At 44.3% G+C, this 23527-nt stretch overlaps 1 protein-coding gene across 1 annotated transcript in view; it reads left to right on the forward strand.

Moving 5' to 3' along the window:
• PIK3C2G (phosphatidylinositol-4-phosphate 3-kinase catalytic subunit type 2 gamma) overlaps positions 1 to 23527 on the forward strand; it is a 3221975-nt gene that overhangs the window by 2832737 nt on the left and 365711 nt on the right. The window contains exon 29 of the mRNA XM_069628394.1: positions 21865 to 21973. Coding sequence (XP_069484495.1) covers positions 21865 to 21973 — 109 coding nt within the window. The remainder of the gene's footprint in view (positions 1 to 21864; positions 21974 to 23527) is intronic.

The raw sequence follows: 23527 nt of genomic DNA on the forward strand, positions 1-23527 counted from the left end.
GTTGCAAGCGGCAACATTGTATAACGAAAGCTGAAGTGAACAGTGCATGAAGCGTATGTGGTATTGACATGAACAAGTGATTGAACTGTGAAGCCAAGATACAATACCTTAGACAGAGTGGTCCGGCACCACCTCTGTGCTCATTTGAAAGTCCCTCTTAGGTATCGAACTGAAAGGTGGCAAAAGTGAAAGAGTGATAAAAATTGTGAAATCGAAGTGGTCCTGCAACGGGGCAAGTTAAACCGTGTGCACATTCGAAAGTCTTCGATGTTAATAGCCTAAAGAAAGTTGATGACAAAGTAGATGAAGTTGGTCCGAGCCCAGCAGAGGGAGCTCAGCTAAGAGCATTTGGTTAAAGCAAGTTTGTGTTAAAAGTTAAAGTGGAAATTGAAATTGGTCTGAGCCCGGCAGAAGCAGACTGATTGAACAATGAGTTGAAAAGGATCTGAGCCCGGCTGGGGGGATCCGAGGTGAATAGTGAATTGCCTGAGAAATTGAGTATTTTTTAAACCTTAAGAGGAAAAGAAGGTACTGTTTGTCGCAGCAGGCTTTCTTAAAGAAGAGAGTTTGAAAGGCAAAGCAACTTGGGCACGGAAGGCCGTGATGCTAATGATTGAACTGTATCCTCGTGCTAGAGATGCCAGAGACTGTGCTAAACGTGGTGAAGGGAGGCCAATGGCCTGAACATCCTGACATCATTTTTTGCTATCCCTTTTTTCTGTAGGTAACTCGGTTTCCCACTCTATTTGTATTTAGAAGTAAGGATTGGCAATAGTATAGGCCCTTTTATTCTCACAAGACACCACCAGGAATGCTTTATTATTTTTTGATGTCGTAGCTTGCTCCCATCTATAGATTTAGGATTAGATAGGCGTTTTTCAAACCCTTTTTGAAGTTCAATAAACACCCTTGAACTGTGGACACTTGCGTCTGTCTTATTTTGATACCCTGTCACACCCAATGTTGCCAATCAAGTCAGTTCCATGAAAGCCTCATCCAACGAGTGGACCCTTGCCCCTCCAACACCATAAAGGACAACATTGACTCACTTGTCCCAATCTTGGCTGACCTTTGCAATCTCTCCTTTTACACTGGAGTTTCCCCAACGGCTCTCAAGCACTCCCTTGTGCAACCTGTGCTCAAGAAACCTGCTGCTGACCCCTCCATTTCGGCAAACTACCGCCCGATCTCTATCACTCCTCTCCTGGGCAAACTCCTGGAGAAGTTGGCGATCGCTCAGCAGAACCTCCAAACTGAATCAATTGGTTGTTTTCATGACCATCAGTCTGGCTTTAGAGCATCCAGAGGCACAGAAACTGCTCTTCTGAACACCTGTGAAGACTTGCTCTCAAATCTAGACACTAATGCTCCCTCTGTCCTCATTCTCCTTAATCTCTGACATCCTGATTTCACGTTTTTATGGCACCCTTGGAATCACAGGTCAGGCTCTGGCATGATGAACCTCTTTTTTCTCCGACCGCCCATCCGAGGTGTAACTTGGAGCCTTTCTATTGACTATCACTCTCTCAACCAGGGGGATCAAACCTATCCCCCTGGTTCTTCAACGTCTACCTTGGCACAGGTGATTGCCACTTAACTATCATTCAGGCTACCCTCAGCTGCTTTCTCCTCCTCACTTATACCTAACTGTCTGTCTGCTATTCAGTAATGGTGTGCTGCAAACAACCTATGCCTCAACACCAGTACAACTGAGATTGTTCGCATTGGGACCCCTGCTCCTGCTTTCACACTTTCACTCTGGCCGGGCCCACTTGGCCCTGTGCCCAAACCCACCTGCGAGGCCAAAAACCTTGGGGTCATCTTCGACTCCACTCTCTCCTTCTCTTCTCACATTTCTGACATTCAAAGAAATCTAACCATCAGCTACACCGTCTCAGAGGCACTTTGCCTTTTCTTACTTTCCCCCAGCGTATCACTGTCTCCAGAGCCCTGTTTCTCTCAAGGCTGGGTAAGTATTGTAGGGGTTTTACCAGGTAATGGGTGCTACGGATTCTAAAAATACACAAAGAAGTGTTTATATATTTCTGAAAACGTTGGTGCTGGAGAGATGTGACTGCTGCACCGCTGTACATATGCAGGAGAATCCCAACATGCACTAAATATAGGATGCATTGGGCATCCTTCTCTCAAGGCTGGACTACTGTAACAGCCTCTTCCTCCACCTCCCTCCTTCTCCCCTGCGCTCACTGCAACTCATGCAGAACAGAACCGCAAGAGTTATCCTTGGCCTCAAGCCCAGGGACTGCATCTCTCCTGCACTGAAATACCTTCACTGGCTCCCTGTGGCTGCATGAATCACGTTCAAGACCCTCTGCATTGTCCACAAGGCTTTCTGGGCCCTGGGACCTACTTACCTGCAATGTTGCCTACCTAAATACTGGCCCTCTCAAGTTCTCCGCTCATCTACCTCCAACCTTCTGCGAGTCAGCCGGATCACCAAGCAGAGATTTGGAGGGAGATCCTTAACCTCAGCAGGCACCTCCCTCTGACATAGCCTCCCAGCCACGCTCCATCTTGAGCCTGATCTTCTTAAGTTCCGGAAACTCCTCAAGACCTTCCTCTTCTCCTCCTACTCCTCTCCCCCCTACCCTGGACCCCACCCACCTCACTGCACTTGTAATAAATCCAAGAGAGCTTCTCTCTCCTTACCTAGTCTCTAATGACTGCGTGCACTTGGACCCCCACGTCTCACTTGCCCGCCCTGCACTTGCACGATCTGAATGCATCTCTGCCTGAAAATCGTCTGTCTGTTTTCTCTGTCTTCACCCCTTAATGTGCACTTGAAAAAAACACATAATCGCTGTCAGCCCTATTTTCTGTATCTAAACTGTTAAATGTATCATATTCACTTACTCTGCATGTGCAGACCATTATCGTCTCAGAAATTCAAGGGCTCTGAGCAACTGTTGTTTTTTCCCCGTGTTCCCACCCTCCTTGAGTGCTTTGAAGCACAGTGTGTATATGTTCTTTATAAATAAACATTACCATAACATGCCTTCCTTACAGTTGGGAGAAATCCTATATATCCCTAATCCTAAAAGGGTTTTCCCTGACACAACTAAACTAAGGAATGGCTGTGTCAGGATGTTAAACAAAAGAGCTTCCTCTGTCCTGTGTACAAAACTCTAAAATGACCCTTAACAGTAAATTAAATATAAGGTATACAATGGGGATTTCTATAAGCTAGGTATTTGTAGCTTTCTTTCAGAGTTCAAAACATAAAGTTGTAAGGTGTCAAAAACTAAGGAATAAAGTTTCACCAGGAAAGGGGTCTTCGCTTCCCTTAGATTTCTTCTGGTAGTTTGAATGTCACTTTATCACAGTTTCAGGAGGAAGACTCTTCCCTTGAGTCTCCTTTAAATACACAGTTCTCTTGAATCTTCAGTTTATCGCACTCAGTATCTCAATTAACTTTAGAAGGGGTATGGTTCTTCCCTTTTCCTACACTGTTCCTCTTTCTACCCCAAGAGTATTGCAACTTCAGCACTGATCCTTAAAAGGGGTATGGGTCTTCCCTTTTGTATCCGTTCTCACTGTTCAATGGTTTCTGGTATACTTCTCTTCTTACTCCTGGTTTACTCTCCTGCCATAATATCTGATTTCTGTTTTTTGGGTGTGAAACCCAGACTCGCACAGTGTCTAGTTTGCTCTCCTGACAGGATATCACAATTCTGTTCTTGGGTGCGGGTCCCCAACTCGCACAGGGCCTGGTTTACTCTCCTGCCAGGGCTTTATATCCTTTCATGGATGTGAGACCACTGTTTGCTGGTTAACTATTATAGATGAGGCATGGTATCACAAGTATGACACAGACACAAATGGTGCAATATGTAAAAACCTTTATTGAAATGGTTGGGATTGGAGAAACTCCTATTCTGCCCTATAACTAAGATGGGAGTAGACTCGACCATCAAATAATAAATATTGCAAGTCCTAGTGGAGTCTGTCAAATCAAAATGGCCCATGCTAACAAAACCTAATGTCTGCCCCTATCTCTTGTCCAGAAAAAGTGCAAAAAGGAGAATTGTATGCAAAAGAAGAAATCAGTGTTCAATGAATAAATGTGGTTGAACGAGCTCTCCTCCCCACGTTAGCCCTCACAGAGTAAGGCTGTTCCTGTAGGTAGGATGACACACTCCGGCACGGTTTCCAACACAATAAACAGTTCCAGAATGTGGTGCAAGGCCTGTTTGGCCTTTCACAATTAAGTCTCTTTTGTCAACTTCCAAAATTAATGTTTCAACCAAAGGTTCACAAAGGCCCCCCTCTGTCGGGCTCAGACCTTTCACCACACAGTTCTCATAGGTCCCCCTCTGCCGGGATTAGATCTATCACAATGAAGTTCAACACAAACTTTCAAGGGGGACTCCCTTCCCCAAGCTTACTTCACTTTGGGTCTCCCTGTCGGGCTCGGAGCACTTTCGATGTCGAACGGCTATCGAAAGGGTGTGGCTCACTTTTCAGACCACTGCAGGACCACTTCGACTCAAAAATGCACAGTTAAACTTTTACTTTCCCCTTCTCTAGGAGTTAAACTTCTTTATATCACTTTTGCTGTATATTTGCGTTCTCGCTTCGAACAATTTACCTTTCACAGAGACTTTCGAGTGGACTACTTTCCTTCGCTGGACTACTCCATTACTTAGTATCATCTGCCTTTCCTCACAACTCATTCACACGTGTGCAACTTTGACTTATGATAAATGTTGCTTTTTCAAACTTTAATACACACCGGCTTTCAGGTCCCTTGCCAACTCGTAGGCTGTGTGTGTCTCTTCTTTGCTTTACGATTTCCAATTCACAAGTCATGGTTAGTACCACAGACTTGGCCTCCCCTCTCCAACTCTGACGTTCACCCAGGAGGGTTGCTTGCGTTCTTGAAATCCAATGCAGTTTTCACTTGCGGGATCTGGCCTTCTCCACATGTCTCTCGCAGCCTGTAGGTGGAAACGACTCCAGTGGGGAACTCTGAGGTTTTCCAACCTGCTGCTCTTGTCCCTTGGTCCGTCGTTCTGCTCCAATAGTTTTGCCTTCATCCGAGAAGCCCTGCTCCTTCTCGTGTTCCGCTGTGCTCAGATTCTGTCTTTGGGTTCTGCCTTTTTTCGTATGAGGAAAGCTAATTGGTATCAGGTGTATGTACTTAGAATTAAGTGCCTGACTTTGCCTGACCCGATTAGCGGGACTTGGCCAGTACGATGTGTGAAAGTTAATGTTGTTACTCTGTCACCCTCTTCCTCGGCCTAGTGTTTGTGTAAAAAGGAGAGGGTGGGAGTTGGGACTTCGGAGCATCCTAAAAAATAGGATGGGTGGATGCACAAAAAAGGAGGGAATACCGCGTCTCACCATTGGTGGACTCGCACCCACTCTCTGAAGACACCTCACCCAGGTGATCCTCCCGTACGGGTCCACACCTAGGGTCTGGATCCAAAGGTGATGGCCGTGCCCTCGCCACCTGAGAGAGAGATCTCCGGGGACTAGCGGGTATGACACAGAGATCTCCGGGGACTAGCGGGTGCAACACACTCTGGTTTCTCACACTATCCTGCCATGGATTTTCCGTTCTCCATTCACTCTTTAATCCAAGAAATAATGCTTTTCCAGTATTGTCACTGACCATGTCTCAGCCTTACTTGATACTGGTCGTATTTGTATCAACCTCTCTGTCCAAGGTTTGGGTCACTGACCCTTTCTTAACACTGTCCGTATTTGTATTAATCTCTCTTTCCAAGATTTGGGTCTTTCTTAACACTGTTCCTATTTGTATCAGTTCCTCCAATAAATTTAATTGGGCTTTCTCGCTCTGTTAAAGTTATGCGACACCCGCTCTCAAGCGCTTCATGAATCCACTTGCTCTCTCGGGGCTTATTAGGCAGCGCTGGCATTCTTTGTGTCCTTCTGTCTTCTCCTTTGGTTCGCTCACAGGGGGTGCGTCCCGTTAGCCATTTGGTTTCCGCTTTATCTTCCTTTGCTTCTGACGATTCCAGCTTCCTATAGCAATAAAGCGGTTAGCTACTCCTGGCCCGGTCTCTATGCACGGTTCTATGTTCATTCATCCCCAGTATTTTTGTTCACCATTTTTTTTAGATGAAAATGTTTTACCGAACACAATGAATCTGTTTTTTCTTTTTTTGGGGGGCTACCCCCGAATTCCCCTCCCATATTATTTATTCCCTATATTTCAAAAAAGGTAGCAGGCGCTCCTCTCCAGAAAAAACATGGCATGATAACCTGTTCTGAGATGAGAGTTTGCAGCACACGCTTTTTTCTCACTGTACCTTTCACAGATGGGAAATATCCATTCCAATATTCCCTATATCCCACCTCACCCAATCCCTTATATGCCCTTACCCCCTCCATATTTTTCAATTATTTTTTCTGCAACATTTTTGGACAAAAAGTGCTGCAAAACAAAATGGGCGGTGGATGAACATCGTACCCTCTGCACGCCATTCTCCCCAGCCTCGAAACTGATTCCAGAGTTTGCTTGCCTCTGGCATTACAACCAGCGTCGGCACAAGCTGTGTTCCGCTGCAGTCTCTGCCTCTCCCTCCTATTCTGTTCTGCTGTGTGTGTCTTAAACTTCCCAGCATTAGTTAACACTTTCCAAAGCCTAGAAAGTGGTGTTTGCTTAATGCTTCTGGTCATTCTATTTGTTCCATCCCTCTTCCTCATCTCAGTACAAAAGAAAAGGGTAAATGAGATTGTTGGGTCAAGAAAACTTGGGAATTCTTTATCTGCGTCACAAGAAGCCATACAGGCATGTTGCAAAGGACATGGGTGTCATTAAGAATTACATCTGAAGGTTTATTTTGATTCAGTGTTTTCCTGACTCTCTTGGGTTGGGCCTCTCCTACGCAGTCCTCCCGCAGATAGGCCACGTCCAGCGTCAAAGCCAGGTAGCATCTGCTTTTTCCTGGCCATGTAAGAGAAGCTTTCTTCCAGAGAATCAGTGACAATGTTGCTAAATTCATCACAGAACCCAAAGACTGGCAAAGTGCAAGACTAGTGAAAAGGATATAAGTGTGACATTGCTAACAGAAACTGTGAAACCTGCTGAGTGACTGCCAGGAGGAATCAGAGATTGGTTAAAAAAAAGAAAGGTTGACAAGTATGCCAGAAGAGATTTGAGGGCAGTGTGCGAAAGCTGAGGGTGTTACGACAACCAGTCTTCCATTCAGGTGGCCAGGGGAAGGCCATTGCTTTTGGATCCCAACCCTGGGGTGGACAAGCAAGGGAGAATCACCTGAGTGGAGAGTCTTTAGGGACTTGGAAGAGGACGCCCTCCCTTAGGTGAGACGCGGTACTCCCGAACTCCTAGACAAAACCTACCTCTCCCTTTTTGTGGGCTATTGCCACTCATCCAGTTCCAACGGTTCCCCCACCCAAAACCCTGATTAATGAGGGTTCCTATAAAACACTAACACCAAAGAAAGGGAGACACTGGAGAGGGTGGATGAAGAAAGACACCACCTCATATGGGAAAACAAAACTCTGAACCCATAAGAGGGGAATTAAAATCTGAAACACCATTCCTCTGCTAATAATAATAATCTCCCCTACACTCCCTCTGCCCTTGTGGGCTATTGTGACCCTAGCCCCATGCAAAAACATACACTTCCCCTGCAGGCCATTAAATGGAATAAGAAAAGACACACTACCCCTTTAAGATCCAACTCACTCAGAACTAAAGGACAGGCATGTTGAGATAATTGGGTAATGGAGGGTCATGCAGGCTTTACACTGACCACATACCTGCAGCCTGTTAATCTGCTGCAGCTGTATTAAAAGTGGGGCAGTCAGCAGTGCAGAGAGCAGCAGTGGGAGACACAGTGACAGGGAGGCTGCATGCCTAAATCCAGCAGGGGATGCCTGACTTGCAAAGAACTGCCGTTTTGGATGCGAGCAGCAATGTGGCGAAGAGTGAACTAGCTGGAGGAGACTGATGAGCTGGCCCGCTACCGTGGGGCAGAGCAGAGGCTGTGGGCTAAGGAGGCAAGGGAGCTGTTTCACCAGAAGTTGGCATGGTTAAAAAGGGAAGGCCGTTGACAGGGCCGACCTTCACTTATGTAAGCTGGGTATGCTCGTTCTCCGGCCGTGGCCAGGAGTGTCTGAGGAGGGGCAGCTGGTGAAACCCTGTCCACAGCTGCAGTGCTCAGAAAGCTGATAGCCTAAAAGTGCAAGCGAAATCTCTGCCGGGGATTCTGAAGTACAGGGAGACTCACAATGCGATATGCGCGGCTAAATACTACATATCAAGGGCAAGCTGTTGAAAGTTAGAAGGTATATATTTAGGGTTTGGCATGTTATTGTCTTAGGTACTTTAGAAAGTACACATATATATGAGAATGAGAAGCATTGGAAAGCAACAAGATACAAATTTAGGGTTTGGTATGTCGATGTATTGAGTACCTTGAAGCTTTGAAAATTGCATGGAGAGAATAGTGGCAGCTTCAGAATAAGAGACCCTAATACCTAAAAGATGGTTAAAAATATGGTTTGGGAATTGTAAAAGAATATGGCGTAAACTTGTGATTTTTTTCATTATTTCCAGAACTATATTATAAAAAATATCTCCATGAGAATAAAAATGAGAGATATAAAAATGAAAAAGTAATATTAAGAAATCAGAGAGATCATTGTTTATAAAAGAATCCAAATTTAGGTGAGTACACTTAACAGGCTATGTAATTATAGCTGCTCACCGCATTTCACCACCACAAAAACCTAACATTTATTTATGATTCTAATTCTTAAAAGATTATTTTATTTTTTCCTTCTTTCTTTCATATTCTTTGTCCTAGTATAGCTCCTGAAGAACCACGGGTATAAAACGTGGGGAAACACGTGTAGTGAGAAATAAATGTGTACACAAAGGAAATAAATATGAATATGTGAATCAATGAATGAAAATGGAAGTTGCATGTAATGCAAAGAATAAATACCACATAAGGAATAATTTCGGTGGTGTGATTTATACTGTTTTTACCAGAAGCGCAACCTACAAAAGTGTTTTCCAAAAAGAAAAACAGATTTAAATATTGCTGCAGTCTCAATATACACTTAAGGGTGCAGCATCTAGGTAAACCTACCAGTCAATTCTGGCACCTTGAAATTGCCGAAATAGGGAGTAAAAGCCGACAAGACTGCAATCAATAAAACATAAAGTTAGACATGAGGCTAACAGGACTGCTTAAGATTCGGTTTTTCAAACATTTTAGTTGACCATCCTGTTGAAACATTTCCTTTCAGGGATGCCCTAGGCTATTCAAATAAGAGGACTGACACAGCTTAAATGCAACTGTATTCTTCTTGCGTGAAAGTAGCACAAACTTCTATATCCCCTGAGGGAATTTGGCATTCATACTTAAAGATACACAAATGGCCTCATTACAAGTAAAAATCGGCGGTAATGCAGCAGTCATTTTGTTACTGCCGCATTACTGCACAGCCCAACTACGAATTTGGTGAAGAGGTGGAGGCTTCACCACCAGCTAAGAGCTGAAGGTAAATCTGCACCTTTCAGCCAAAAAAAACAGCAAAATCAGCGGATTTACCGCTGGCAGTAATTCCTCCAAAATCCCCCTCTGAATCCTATGGACTCTAATTAATGGGGACTAACACCGCCTACAACCACTTGTAATCCGGCAATAATTCAGCCAGACCAAGTGGCGTTAACGGTAATTCCGTTTGGTGGTTTCTCAGCGGGTTTACCGCCAGGAGTACAGAAAGATGCTTCTCACCTCCGAGGCAGCTTGTTGACCACTCACAGCCAAAATGATAGAAGTGTCTCATACACACTCACTCACTCATGTACACACTTGCAGCAAGGCATTGATTAATGTGTGGCTTTTCAATTGTGTGCCTGTGCTCTAAACAGTGCCAGAACATCACTTAAGCAAGTGCAATGCGGCATTACATTCTAGGATTAACAATGCATCTACAAAGGTTTAGTTGAACAACACACATTCTTTTGTGTGGTTAATATTAGTTAGTCTTTCAGCTCCAACCAAAGGAAATTAGCAGCTCTTTGCTTCCCCATCTTGGTCCATAGATAGTGTTGTTGACTTTACCCATAATCTGACTGTGCGTGTTACTTTCTATGGGTGAGCATGCATAATATGGTCACAAGTCAGAGCGCTATTACTTCAAAGTCCTCAGAGTTTGAACACCCAGATCCCAGAGCATGAGATGGAAGACCAGTAGGTACAATGCAGTAGACCCTACAGCAGGAAACCTTCCCCACGAAATCACCATAACCAAGGATAACAAAAACAAAGCTGTCAAGGGTTTGAGTTAAAAGGTCAATGAAACTACAAATGGTCCTCTCTGGCACTATAAAGGAAAGAAACAGCAGGTAAATATGGGAGTACAAATGCTTCACTTGCCCTGAGCATTACCTCCCCTGTAACCCTTCTCTTACCTGGGATCACAGGATCAGAACAGGAAACCTAATTGGTTCAGCTAGCCCAAAACAAAGTCCATAGGCCAGGAAACAGCCTGACAACTGATGACAAATGGAGCAAAATTCCTCTTTGAAACTCAAACAGCATGAGGGTCAGATACCTAGAACAGTTCAAAGTCCACCAGTAGACAGTCCGACGCAAGAAAGGGAAAGGGCGCAGGGACTCACTGTGGCGGCACAAGGGTGGAAACTAAGGGAGTACTACTGATGAAGATAAACAGAAAACAGATGACAAATCCTCCTGAGACGGTGCAATCCAAGAACAGTCACATAGATTCAGGATAGACTGGATGGAAGGTCTGAATATGTAAACAACTTCAACCCCTTAGGGCGAAAAAGGAGAACTTTCCAAGAAAGTACAAGCAAAATCAGTATCCAGAAGCATGTCCAAAAATAAGCCAAAGAACCAAAACGCCAAACCCAAAGGAAGTGTAAAAGCAGATCCAGGGAACAGCATAAAATGGTCAGGAATCCAAAATCAAGGCAATATAATGCAATGCATTCCTCGCAGGTACCACCATTTTGAGGAGCACCATTCCCCTCTGGTTGCCTGTTTTTCACTGAGGGGAATTGCGGGGTTCCGACCAGCTTGCATCCCGATTGTTTGAGACCAGGATGTCATAATGGCGCAGATGTGACGGCGCGAGACATCCTCGTTGAATGGATGCTGTCTCTCGGCAGTGTGAAGAATCTGATGAGATTCTCCCTAGAAACATGGTCTGGGACCCTCCTCATGTGGCCAGGGGAAGGCAAGCGCTTTCTTATTCCGACCCTGGGTGTGGTGTACTGCGGGAGGGTCACATGGGTGGGGGGGGGGCAATTAGACCAGAAAGACTGGGAGGAACCCCTTTTTAACTTTCCCAGTAATTCCTCAATTTTGATGGCTCTTTGCCAACTTAAAGAAGTAGAAAAATCTCACTTTATGAAAGTGAACTAGATGTACCAGAAACCCATAGGCACAGAGAGTTGAAGAAGAGGGCTGAAGAGGCATGTACAAGTAAAGGACAGGCGAGAAGCCCTAACAGCCTTTGATATGGTCAGGCAATTGACAATAATGACCTACACCTGAAATCAATTGCCTCACCTAAGGCTTGCAGTAGTAGCAGAAGGAGAAGAGCATGAGGCTGGCAGTTAATGAGGAAGTGTGTTCACTTAAGGGACACCTGAACAAGAGGAAAGCAGATTTCACCTGCAAGTTCTGAGAGGGTCCGGTGTTCACAAATCGTTGCTACACTGAGAGAGACATGCCGAGATTGAAGATCTTTGCAGGTACTCCTAGTGGCTCTAATTGCAGAGTAGTGATAATGCTGCAACCCGAGGCCTGTATAAAGAAGCAAGCCGAGGGACTGAGGAGGGAAGGAGACTCCCCATTGAAAAGGGTGCACCGGAGATACCCATGCTGTAGAGGGATGTAGGTCCCAAGTGTGCCTAAAGTAGTAGCAGAAGGAGAAATCGGGAAGTTGAAGAAGCCGCAACCGCAGTGTTCCTGGAGCCGGTGAGTGAAGCTCTGTGTTCAGGTTCACACTGACAATCTTGCCAGTAACTGTTACTTGCGTAAGAGTGGGAGCGAGTAGAAACTGTTCGTCATTGTGAAGAGTCCTACGAACAATGGAAATACATCATGCACACTTCTAATACAAATCAGAGTGCTTGCGTATAACAAAAAGCTTTCATTTTCTTCCATTGTCTAACTGCATAACGTTACTGGAGTGATCGCATGTCTCCCATTAAGAAGGGGAATGCTTTTCAAATAACTCGGAACCCTAAATCTCTGTGTGTTAAAAAGTCAGAATACAATTATTTACGGTTCTTTAAAGTTAAAGATCTTTCTTAAAGAGTGGTCAGGTGTACCTAAATCTGATTCTCTTTTGAATATTGGACCTTGTAACATCAAGAACAGGTATTTTAAAAATGTAGAAGTTACTGAAATGACGAGAAGAACAAGCACTACCCAAGCCAAGAGGCAAACCCCTTCTATAGTCAAACCAGCCCTGTTGAAATCTATCCACCTGAATTCTGAGGATGTTAAAGTTGTTAAAGGTCCAGTGTCCTCTGATGCAAGTTTGACATTGTTATTCCAAGCTGGAAGTGTGTCAGTACAGCTTCAGAGACGTTACTGGAACCAAGACGGTGTGAATAAAGCTGCGGAAGGGAGCAGGGTGCTTGTAAGAAGAATTTGTCGACAATCTGTAATGCTGAGACTGTTGAAGTTGAGAGAAAGGTGCTCTGGAAGCCAAAGCAGGTCACATTTTGGAGTCATTAATTTATTCTTTGAACTTTGGCAAAACAATCTTGGAAAGAGGATATCCTGGAATTCCTATTGATGCTGTTTTCTTGGATAGGATTGGAAGGAGAACTTTTCAACAGAAGGCTGAAGAACTGTTACCAGTGGATTTGTGTTGTTCTTTTGTTTCATTTAGAACTTTCAATGGCTGGTTCAAGACTTTACTTTTATTTTAATTTTATATTCATTTGCCAATGATATCGCTATGATTGGCAAATGAAAGTCATATGACACTGTCAGAATGGAAAAAGATCTGCCAAGCAATCCTATTCGACTTGGGCGAATCAGACTTGACACTCTGCGAGAACCCAGACAAAGTAAAAAACATAAACTGTACACGCAATACTGGATTGCAACCCAGGAAGAACGCCAATCTCTGTAATTGTATGGGAAACAATTCCAAGAGGTATGCAAGTTGAATACACTACCCAAATACTTGGTCCTATTTCCTAATTGGTATTACAGGGATCCATTTCTGAGATTTACACTGAATCTATTCTCAACTGGTCATCACCTCCTCCTGCCCTTTCTCGCTCCCTGATGTCACCTTCTCCCCCTTGACTCTCACCCTTACATCATATAACCACCTATTTGACTCTCTTAGCTCTCACCATCTCTTCCTTCTCTCCACTGCTGCTGCCATTCCTCCACTCTCCAGCGTCGTCTTGTTCTTCCACAATACAGTCTCTTCTCTACTCATACTACCCACACTACAAAAACTCCTAGCCTCAGTCAGACAGTGTGCTCCAAAATTTTCCTGTGTGGGTCTCATGGTAAGGATTTGCATGGGGGCTTGGAAAAAAGGTTAGTGCTGTGATTGTTGTCATCCATGGCACAAGAATCACTCTGAGCCTCAAGGACAGTTTAAGGCTTTTTTTTTAAATATTTGTATGATAGGGATGCCATTACAATTCAACCTTTCAATACAACATTTTTTTAAACTACTTCTTAATACAGTTTATACAATTTATACACAAATTCAATTATAACAAACAAATCAATCAAAATGTCCACTGTTATTGCTATTACAAAAGCTCCAAAGATAAAAACTTACACATTGCTAAAATCTCTGCAATACGGTGACCATTAAGAATCTTTTCCCATGAGATATCCCGGGTTAAGCATCTATAATCCTTAAAACATACAACTACTATGTGCTTCAAAGTTTCAAGCTCATTCACCTTTTCACAGAACTGACACCTTCTCTGGATGAAACCAGTACAGTCTAGATCCTATTCTATTTTATCCTATTCTAGATCTATTTTATATATAGTACATTGTTCCCCCATTACTCTCCAATCATGATACCATAACTTAGATTTATTTAATTCAGGGTTATTTAAAAGTAGGTCTAAATTGATGTCAGCCTCTAACATAGTACTTTGACAAGTTTTCTTCTACATTTGCATAGAAATGTCTGAGCTTGGACCTAATAATGAGGCTATTGTCAGGATGATTGTCAGTGTTTTATCCTGATTCCGATTACATTTTCTAAACATAGTCATCAGCCTCGATTTACACACAACACTTAATGATAAGAGTCCTAGCATGTGGCATATTATCTGAATTGGGAGGCTTAAAACTTTCTTCCAATAGCATCCCTCTATGATATTCCAGTCCGGGGTACACTCAATCATTTTCGTCTCTGCCCCATAGATTAAAATCGGTACCACCTTCTGTTTATGGAAGTTAACAACCACGAAGCATGAACATTTTCCATATTTCCCCTAGATGATCCTCCCCTGGGTTACCGCGGTTTGCACATTATGCCTAATTTCGGCTCTATACAGGGATTTTTATTTTATAATTTGTGGGGCCTAGCACCATCCCTCTCTCTCTCTTGTCTTCATTTGACCCCCCTCCCCAATGCAGACATCTGTACCCGTGGTTAGTTCTATCAAATGTGGGCCCCCTACTGTCTTAATCTAACTTGGACAACAGATGTTGAGCTATAGGTCAGGTGCTCTGACACCATCAGGGACTTGCTACCTCTCCCTACTGTCACAGATGGAACGGAATACACTCTTTGTCTCAGGAATGGTTCAAGGCTTTTTATTTTTATGGGTTCTAGGGACCTCCATCTCTCTCACCTTCATGGGATTTCAACCGAAACTAGGTGTCCATAAACCCAGTAAGTGCGAGCCTGCGGTAACACCTAATGTCTTGTATTTAGCTAGAAGTGTCTCCCTTAGATGCTGGTTATCTAAACTCCCTGAGGGCCACCTAACTGTCCCAACTGCAACCACATGTTAGTGTTCTAATAGGGAATTGAGATAGTGCTTTGCACTTAGTTGGATTTGACTAAATTCACTCACACCCACACTTACCACTTCCCTCTTACTCCTTCTACCTACAGCTCCTCTTACTTCTCCCTCCTACGCTCTGTTTCTTTGATGTTTTGCTCCTCCTACCCCTTGCCTCCACCCTTGGATGTTACTATTCCTCAGCTCCCCTACTACTCACCACAGTCCCACTACTACTCTCCTCCCCACACTACAACTCTCCTCCTCCCACTACCACGCTGCTCCTTCCACTACTACTTTCCTCCTCTCACTACTCCACACATCCCACTATTACTCTCCTGATCCCACTATTACTCTCCTTCTCCCACTCTTCTCCTCTCCACTATTATCCTCATCCCACTGCTACTCTCCTCACAGCCCTACTACTGAAACGCCCTCTTTTCGCCCCATACCATTCACTTCACATTCACTCCTTACGCTAAACTTTACTCACACAACACACAAGCACACACACTCACTGCAAAACCACTTTCACTCCTAAGCCAGTACCTTACCTTCTTCAACAATTTCTTCAATTCCTTCCTTCCACCTGCTGTTTTTTTGATGGTCCTCCACTGCTTATCCCATCTGAAAAACCCACACTTCCTGTTTCCTGCCCTCTGCTTAAATGTCCCCCTCTCTGTGCTGGTTGGACAGCTTTTCCCGGACAATTCATGCCTGCCTTGCCCTCCGAGGGTGTGTATGTGCATGGGAAATTCTTCAAAGGGGGGCTCAGCCCCACCCACTTTTTCCATGCAGGGTCACTGCATAATGGCACTAGCTGCATGGTAAATTCAATGTCCAGGGTTGTGTTTCACAGTCCGCTCCCCAGGACTGTCTTGGAAGGTTTGGGCAATAGTCTTTGATGATCTCGGGGATTTCTGCTTCCAGATGTGGACTAGTCGGCAGACTCTGCATGTGCTGTGCGGTGGGTTTCTGCAGCTATGTCTTTCACTTTCCCTTCCCAGGCTGCTTCTGTGATCGGGACTCTGCTGCGCTGGTCAACTGTTGCAGTCTTGTTCTGTTTATACGTCAGTTAAGCCGGTATTCTGGTTTTCTGGTTTGGCTCTCATCCTTCGACCTGCCACTATGTGCAACCAATAAAACACAATGGTAAGCATTTGTACTTGGATGGGAACAGGAATTGGGTATCCCTCTGGGGTTCCCATCTACCTCATGGTTAGGACTGGCACTTGCTGCCCTCCTGACAATGCCAGGGTACTGACCTTGCCAAGGTACTCTAACCAAAGGTTAGTGTTCTGATAGGAATTGGGATAGTGCCTTGCATTTATTCTGGTTGAATCTGGTTAGATCTGTCATGCCTGCTTTCACAATCCATTCTCTACACTTACTATTGTATCCCACAAACTTTGTCCTCCTGCCAACCTTTAGTCAATCTGATGTTTCACTCCTTGCCTGCACCCTTTGATGTTAATTCTCCTCCTACTCCACTTCACTACACAACACTTACACTACTCCTCTACTACATAACACTACTACTCCCTTTCTTCCTCCGCTACACTCCTCCTCTCACTACTATGCTCCTCCTCCTACTACTACTCTCTTCCACAATTACTCTCCTCTTCCCACTACTGCTCTCCTCTCTCACTAATCTCCTGCCACTCCAACTATTCCGCCCTCCTAGCAACTACTCCTTCCAACAACTACTCCACCCTCCAAACCACTAATCTGCCCTCCAACCATTATTCCTAATCAATTCCTCTTTTCACCATGTGAGAATATGCTTCACAAAACACTCCTTACATAATCTTCCTAACCACTCGCGACCACACAAACATGCATGCTCACACCATTATCCTTGCCCTCACTGAACCAGCACCTCACCTTTCTCCAATAAATGCCTCCGCACTCCACTGCTCCTTCCTCCTGTTGGTCTCTTGGTCATGCTCCACCTCCACTGCTGACCTTGACCGGAATAACCCACACTTCCCGTTTCCTGATTTGGGCTTAAATCCTCTTCCTCTCTGCCTGATTAGACAGCTCTCCCTGGCCAATCTGGTCATGTCTTTTCAAGCTGGTGTGTTTCTGTAGCAGTAACTCCTACGAAGAGGGCTAAACACTGGCCACTTTTCCCTTTTGGGACTGCCACAGAGTATTGATGGCAGCCTGGGAGGCCAATTGTATATGGAAGCCTGATACTGGGTCCCCATGAGGTAGGTTCCTAGGGGTCAGTGCCTCTTTCCTTTCAGTCCCTGGGGGTCTCAGTTTTGGACTGCCGACTGTGGTTTGGGTATGCGGCCGCCGGTGTGCTCTGTGTGACGGGGGTTGCTGATGCACAATGACTGTTTGGCTGGTGTCCTGCTTTTGTTTTGGTGTTGCTGGGACTTCTATGTAATGAACAGAAAATGTCTGGCAAGCATTGTGACATTGGAACTGTGCCATAGCATGAGGCAAAGGTGTTACTGCATCACATTACTCTGGCTTAAGGGTAGAGGTGAGGATTGGCTCCCCAGTTTCCTTCACCCTCAGGGCAAGGACTGGCTCAGGATTGCTTTTTAACAGGCCTCCCCCTTTTGACAAGGCTTAAATACAGGCCTTGTCACATTGGATGTCCCCCGTGTTCATCTTTGAAGGCTTTGGGTTTAGAGCGCTGTGCCAAGTCTCTAGATGGCACAGCCACTATTTCAGATGTTATTCTGTCTCCTCTGACTCTCCCGGTGTATCACTGTGCCGAACTTAACTCTTTTGTGTTTCTAGCAAGTTTAATTGGGTAGGATTGGGGGTTAGTTTGTCCCATGCTGATTTCATATGCATTGTATATGCGACTCTACAGAGTTCACTGCGTATTAAGTTGCTCTTCAGGGTCTCCCAAGGAGAATGTGTAGGAGCAGGGCTTTCAAGGGGAGTATGGAAAGTTTTGAGTCTCAGCACTGTCTTGATAGGTTACACAGTAATTGTCCTATGCCATCTAGCAAGGACGCAGGGGGGGAAGGGGTGACTCCTTGATTCTCCCCATTCTGTCCCTGTGTTCAACATCCACTGGCTCAGAATTTCACTCAGCCCCCTGAGACTCCACCTTGTTGGTCACAGAAACAGACAAAGGACATTATCACAGTGTGTAGGAAAGGAGCCTCACAAAGTTACAGGGAAGGTGTCTTAGGCTGTATTGGTAGAACAAGATGTATTGAAGTTCTTTTAAGCCTGATCCTGGGAAAATCTGAAAACCCAAAAGCTCTTGGATGTGAACAGTGCTGAGAACCTATCACTATAACGTGAGAGGGTCTGAGAACCAGAAAGCACATGAAGCTCAGAGGTGTTAGGACCATACAGTAATTAAACCTGAGAGGTGGCAAGAAACAGAGATATGTGGAAAATGTAAAGCAAACCGATGTTAAGATTAATGATTCAAGTACCCCATTTAAATGACTTGGGTATCTTTTTATGTACAGGCTGAGTTGACTTAAAGCAGGGTTTTGATAGCTAGAAATAGTCAACTATTACAAGAGGGAGAAAAATCCAGAACTCCAAAGTGGGCAACTCTTGCACAAGGAAAACGTAGATGAAAAGGTGAAATGTACATTTAATATAATGACCTTCTTTGAAAACGTCTATCCTCGGGAAGCCAACATTGAAACCATGATGACCAAGAATATTGACTCAGAGAATCATGAATTCAACATGAAAACAGAATGCTAAAATAAAATCATTTAAAATAAAGACTTCTTTGTGTGCTTAAAACACGCTTTGCCTCTATTAATAACGCTTTAAATCCTTACACTATTAAAACTAACTTTTAAAGAGTTACCTCTATATTTACTGAGGTTTCCAGCCCTCAGAAAATTTGAATTTGCTGTGTCTGGTGGCAACCAGCAAAAAACGACCATGCACTGTATGGCAAGGTCTGGTCACAATCTCCCTCCCAGGGCCATGTGGGCACGCTGTAGCCCAGGAGAGCCAGTCTACCAGGCCACTGCCAGAGATGTGAGCTGCCTACAGGTGGTACAGGACTCGAGCTACAGATGCCACCTCATCACCCATGGCTATATCCTGACCTGCGTGAGATAACCTCAGACATACAAAAGTGTGAAAGTAGAGCTAATCCTTAGCTGTATTCTCAGTATGTGATCTCTAATGTGGACATGATGGGGGAAGAAAATAACACCCCCTGCATTGACTTTATGCTCTGTGCAATTTATGCAGTATTACTCCAATTATGGTCCTGGTACTATCTCTGTAGACAAAGTCTAATGGTTTATTGTTGTTATGAGCTCATTGGCAGAGTGCTGCTGTCAAGCACACTCCGGGGGATGGCGTGTGGCAGAGGATCGGTGTAACTGAGATGGAGACAGAATATAGCAGTGATCAGCACTCATGGGTCCCTGCTCACAAACGAGGACGCCAGTAAATTCCATTACCTTCAACATGAAGAGTTGAGGCAGGAAAAACACACAAAATGGGATCAAAGCCATGGAGAGCCAATGCAACCGGCTACTGCTGAGGTGCAGTGAGTGCCAATAAAATACATTGTGAAAGCATTTAGTCATGACTTCTCACTGATGCCAAGATTGCTACCAATATTTTCAAACCAAAAGAAATGATAGATGCATTTCCCAAAAAGACTAATCCAATGTGACAGCAAGGGTGAGCTCCACGTATAAAGTGCAATCCACATGCATTTTCTCTCCTTCCCCCAGAAGCTCACTGTCTCTAGAGCTCTGGCTCTCTCTGGGATGGAGTACTGCAAGAGCCTCTTTCTAAATCTGCCTGCTTCTACTCTCCGCCCTCTGCAACTCATCCAAAACAGGACTGCGAGACTTGTCCTTGGCCTCAAGCCCAGGGATCGTATCTCTCCAGCACTGAAATCTCTGCATTGGCTCCCACTGGCTGATAGGATGAAGTTCCCGACCCATTGTCCACAAGGCCATCTGCAGCCAGGGTCCTCAATAGCTCCAACTGTCTCTTTGTTAATACCTTCCTACTCAAGCTCTTCGCTCCTCCATACTCAAGCTCTTCGCTCCTCCACCTTCAACTCCCTCAGTGTCAGTCGCTTCTCCAAGCAACGAGTTGTTGGTAGATCTCTTTCTTCGGCTCAGGCCTCCCTCTTGAACAGCCTCCCTACCTATGTGAAACTCGAGGAGAACCATCTCCGGTTCCGGAAGCACCTCCAGACCTTCCTCTTGGCTTCTGCCTTCTCTCTTTCTCCCCCCTGCTGATTTCCTGTCTGATACTGCACTGGTCACCTGGCTACCCTCTGATTTTGGGCCCAGGTCTGTACCCAACCAGTTGCACACCCACACTGCCTCCCGGTAACCCTTGCACTTGAGTCTGTATCTGTAACCCTACACTCCCCCTACCAGCACTTTTGGACACCGGCTGTCTGCAATTACCCTTGCAGCTGCCACCTGCTGGCTGCACTTCTTGTTTTTGTTTTGTGCCCATGTACAGCACTGCCCCCCCTTTCCCCTGGCACTTTTCCCCTCCATCTGCCCTGCACTTGCACGATCTTAATGTCACTTGACCTCTAAGATCGTTGTCTCTGTCCTCCCTCTGGTCCCCATTCCTTGCCTCGCCTCGCCTTGAAACACTTGTGTATAGGCACGTTACAAATGCCATATCATAAATCATTAACCATTGAAAGTCACACACAGAGCATTTGAAGGGAGTGGCTATGAAAGGCGAGGCAGGAGAGAAGATATGGGCGTCTCACACACCCAAGGACAAACCAGTAGAGTCTCAAACGTGGGAGAGTACGCTGGGGGGGATGGCAGGTGAGAAGCCAACAGGAGCAGAGCAAGATCTTCAGTGTTTTTCCAGAGAGTCAGACACATTTGAGGCTGCCAAAACCAGTCACACCATGAAGTGGCTTAATACTCTGTTCAATTGAGTTTGAACATAGAACCGTCTGAGGGCTGAATCACAGAGATTGAGTTATACTTGGGGAACATGGCAGAGACTGGTATAGCCAAAAGAGGAAGGGCCCAGAAAGGTTTTTGTTTATTCTAACTTGACTCTGTTCATTTAGGCCATTCCCAATGATGAATGGTTCCAAAAAATTGGGAAGCTCACTGCCAAGTAATGTTGTGCTACTGCTTTTTTGTTAATCTGTTATGTTCTGGCTTGTGTGCATAAATGAAAATGAATTGTTGAATGAAATATGTTTTTCATATTTCATTAAAGAAGGCTATTTCAAACGTATGACATTATACACCAACTGTTTGGCTTCATATTCAGCTTTGGCCAAATACTTGATAAACTATTTGGCCAAATATTAAAAATGTTATTTGTTAAAATATCAATCAATCAAACCCCGTGATCTTATGATCCCAATTACACAAACACAACGCTCATAAATCTAGATTTGCAGAGGGGGCGGAGGAGTGTTGGGAGTCTGAAGACTGCCCAAGAGCATGCAGAGGCAGGAGCAGGAAAAGAGGAGAGTCGCAGCAGTGGCCTGAGCGGAGCAAGGGATGATATGAGGAGAAGAGGAGTAGAGAGTAGGAAGAGGTGAGAGAGAGAGGAAAGGAGGAGAAGGCGAAACATCAATAGATAGCAGGGCAAAGGAATCAGAGGATGAACACCAAAGAGGGGAGGAAGGAGAGAAAAAGAAAATATGGTAAAACAGAGGTTGAAAAAGAAGGGCACACTCAGGCAGTAATGCACGTTGAAGACCAGGAGGACGAGGACATAGGATTCCAATGGATTATTAAAGGATGGTGTGGGGGATATAGCAGTCATTTCTGACCTTACATATGATATATCACAAATATCCTGGCCATCCAAGTTTTTTTTTTTTCTTTTTTCTTTTTTTTACAAAACATTATTTTGACACTAACTGTATCCTTTTTCACACTCAGTTTTCCAAGTGGAGCAAATATCGCTAATGCAGACCTAGACCACAAAAGAATGCAAGACCTAAATGTGTACTTGGATCAAATGTTTAGAGGACCATATGACCTTTCACGTGTAAGTAGGATGATTTCTATTCCTTTTTCATGTTTGCTTTACAAATAAAGATGTTCATAATGCAAAAACCACTTACATTGTTTTCTCCCAACCCTTTTAGATGTCAAAATCTTAACAAAAGTTCTGCAATCTAGCTCTCAATTAAAATGTTTTACTAGTTCTTTACACATACATTGTCAATGTCCTCACATAGATTGTCAATGTACTATGAGTGTTCCTGTGGGGAACCGCATATTGCTGAATTATTTATTATAAACAATAATACAACTCTACTCAGTATATTTTCTGCGGCCGCAGTCCATGTACATTTCTGGCAGTTAACTAACGGTATAACATGATATACATTCAAACTACGGTTATTTTGGTTTATAGTCAACAATATGCTTTGTATTCAAGTTAATAAATGAAAATGATTGCAAAAAAAGATATTTTCTACATAAACCCATAACTACATATTTGACAATATTACAAGGCTTTTATATTGCACCAAATATCTGTCCATGGCTTGTCTGGAGATTGGCGTATTGGGGCACAGCTCGGGCTCCAGACCTTAGTGTGCTCAGGAAAAGGAGTAAGGAGAAGATAAGAAGTTGGGAAAGTGGGTGAAATGTCACGCATGTAGCATCAAGCTGAAACCTGACATTTTGCATTGTGAAATACACATGTGAATAATCTTCACAGGCTAGAGCATCTGAACGATTTAAAATGTGGAAAAGGATAGATTTAACATAGATTGGCCCGAGCGTACACGACAAGAGACAATGTTCATAAGAGTCACACTAACAATCGCATACGTGGAACACTGTATGTGTTACCTCCAGATGCCCAGCCTCCAGAATCTGAAAGGGATCTAAATGGAGGATGTTGTGTAATTCTAAAGTGCATTAAAGTTAATCTATTAAATACCTCTGTGGCACAGCTGATCAAAAGAAGCAGGATTTGCACATGTATTTGTAGATTGTCAAAATACGACTCCAGGACGGAATTAAGTACTTTAAATTGTTATTGCATAACACATTCACTCTTTGAATATTTCTTGGATATGTTGAGTTTGAGAAATATAGACTATCAAGGAGTGATTGCTCACTACAATACTATCCAGTTAGTGTTTGTCAATGTTCTTATAGAATAAAGTGTGAGCTTGGGAAATTATTGCAGAGTTTGACATTGGTTTTGGTTTCCTTGGTAAGAAAGCTCTCTTTAGGATAGGGATGGAAGGGCCGTTATCCAACCCCTTTATTTTAATAAAGATTTCTGATGTTGAAAACATTACAACAGTCCTCCTGTAATGCTCACCTGACTCCCACGGAGGCGCTGGCCTGGTTCGCGCTGCTGTGACCTCTTCTAAGGTTATGCACAGGGTTCGGAAGACGGACTGGACCGGGCCCCCAAATCTGGCTTGTCTGGCTCGCAGAAGTATCCTTCTGTAGCCGAAAATAGGGGATTAATTGTCTGCGGGGTAATGCAATCAGCCTCCCACTTTCCCCTCTCACCCTCCTCGAAACCCTTCTGTGATTCCTCGTAGCGTCTCACCTTAGGGTCTGGAAGGACGAG

The sequence above is a fragment of the Ambystoma mexicanum genome, chromosome 12, assembly GCF_040938575.1.
Source record: "Ambystoma mexicanum isolate Mex_15411 chromosome 12, UKY_AmexF1_1, whole genome shotgun sequence".
Classification (NCBI taxonomy): domain Eukaryota; kingdom Metazoa; phylum Chordata; class Amphibia; order Caudata; family Ambystomatidae; genus Ambystoma; species Ambystoma mexicanum.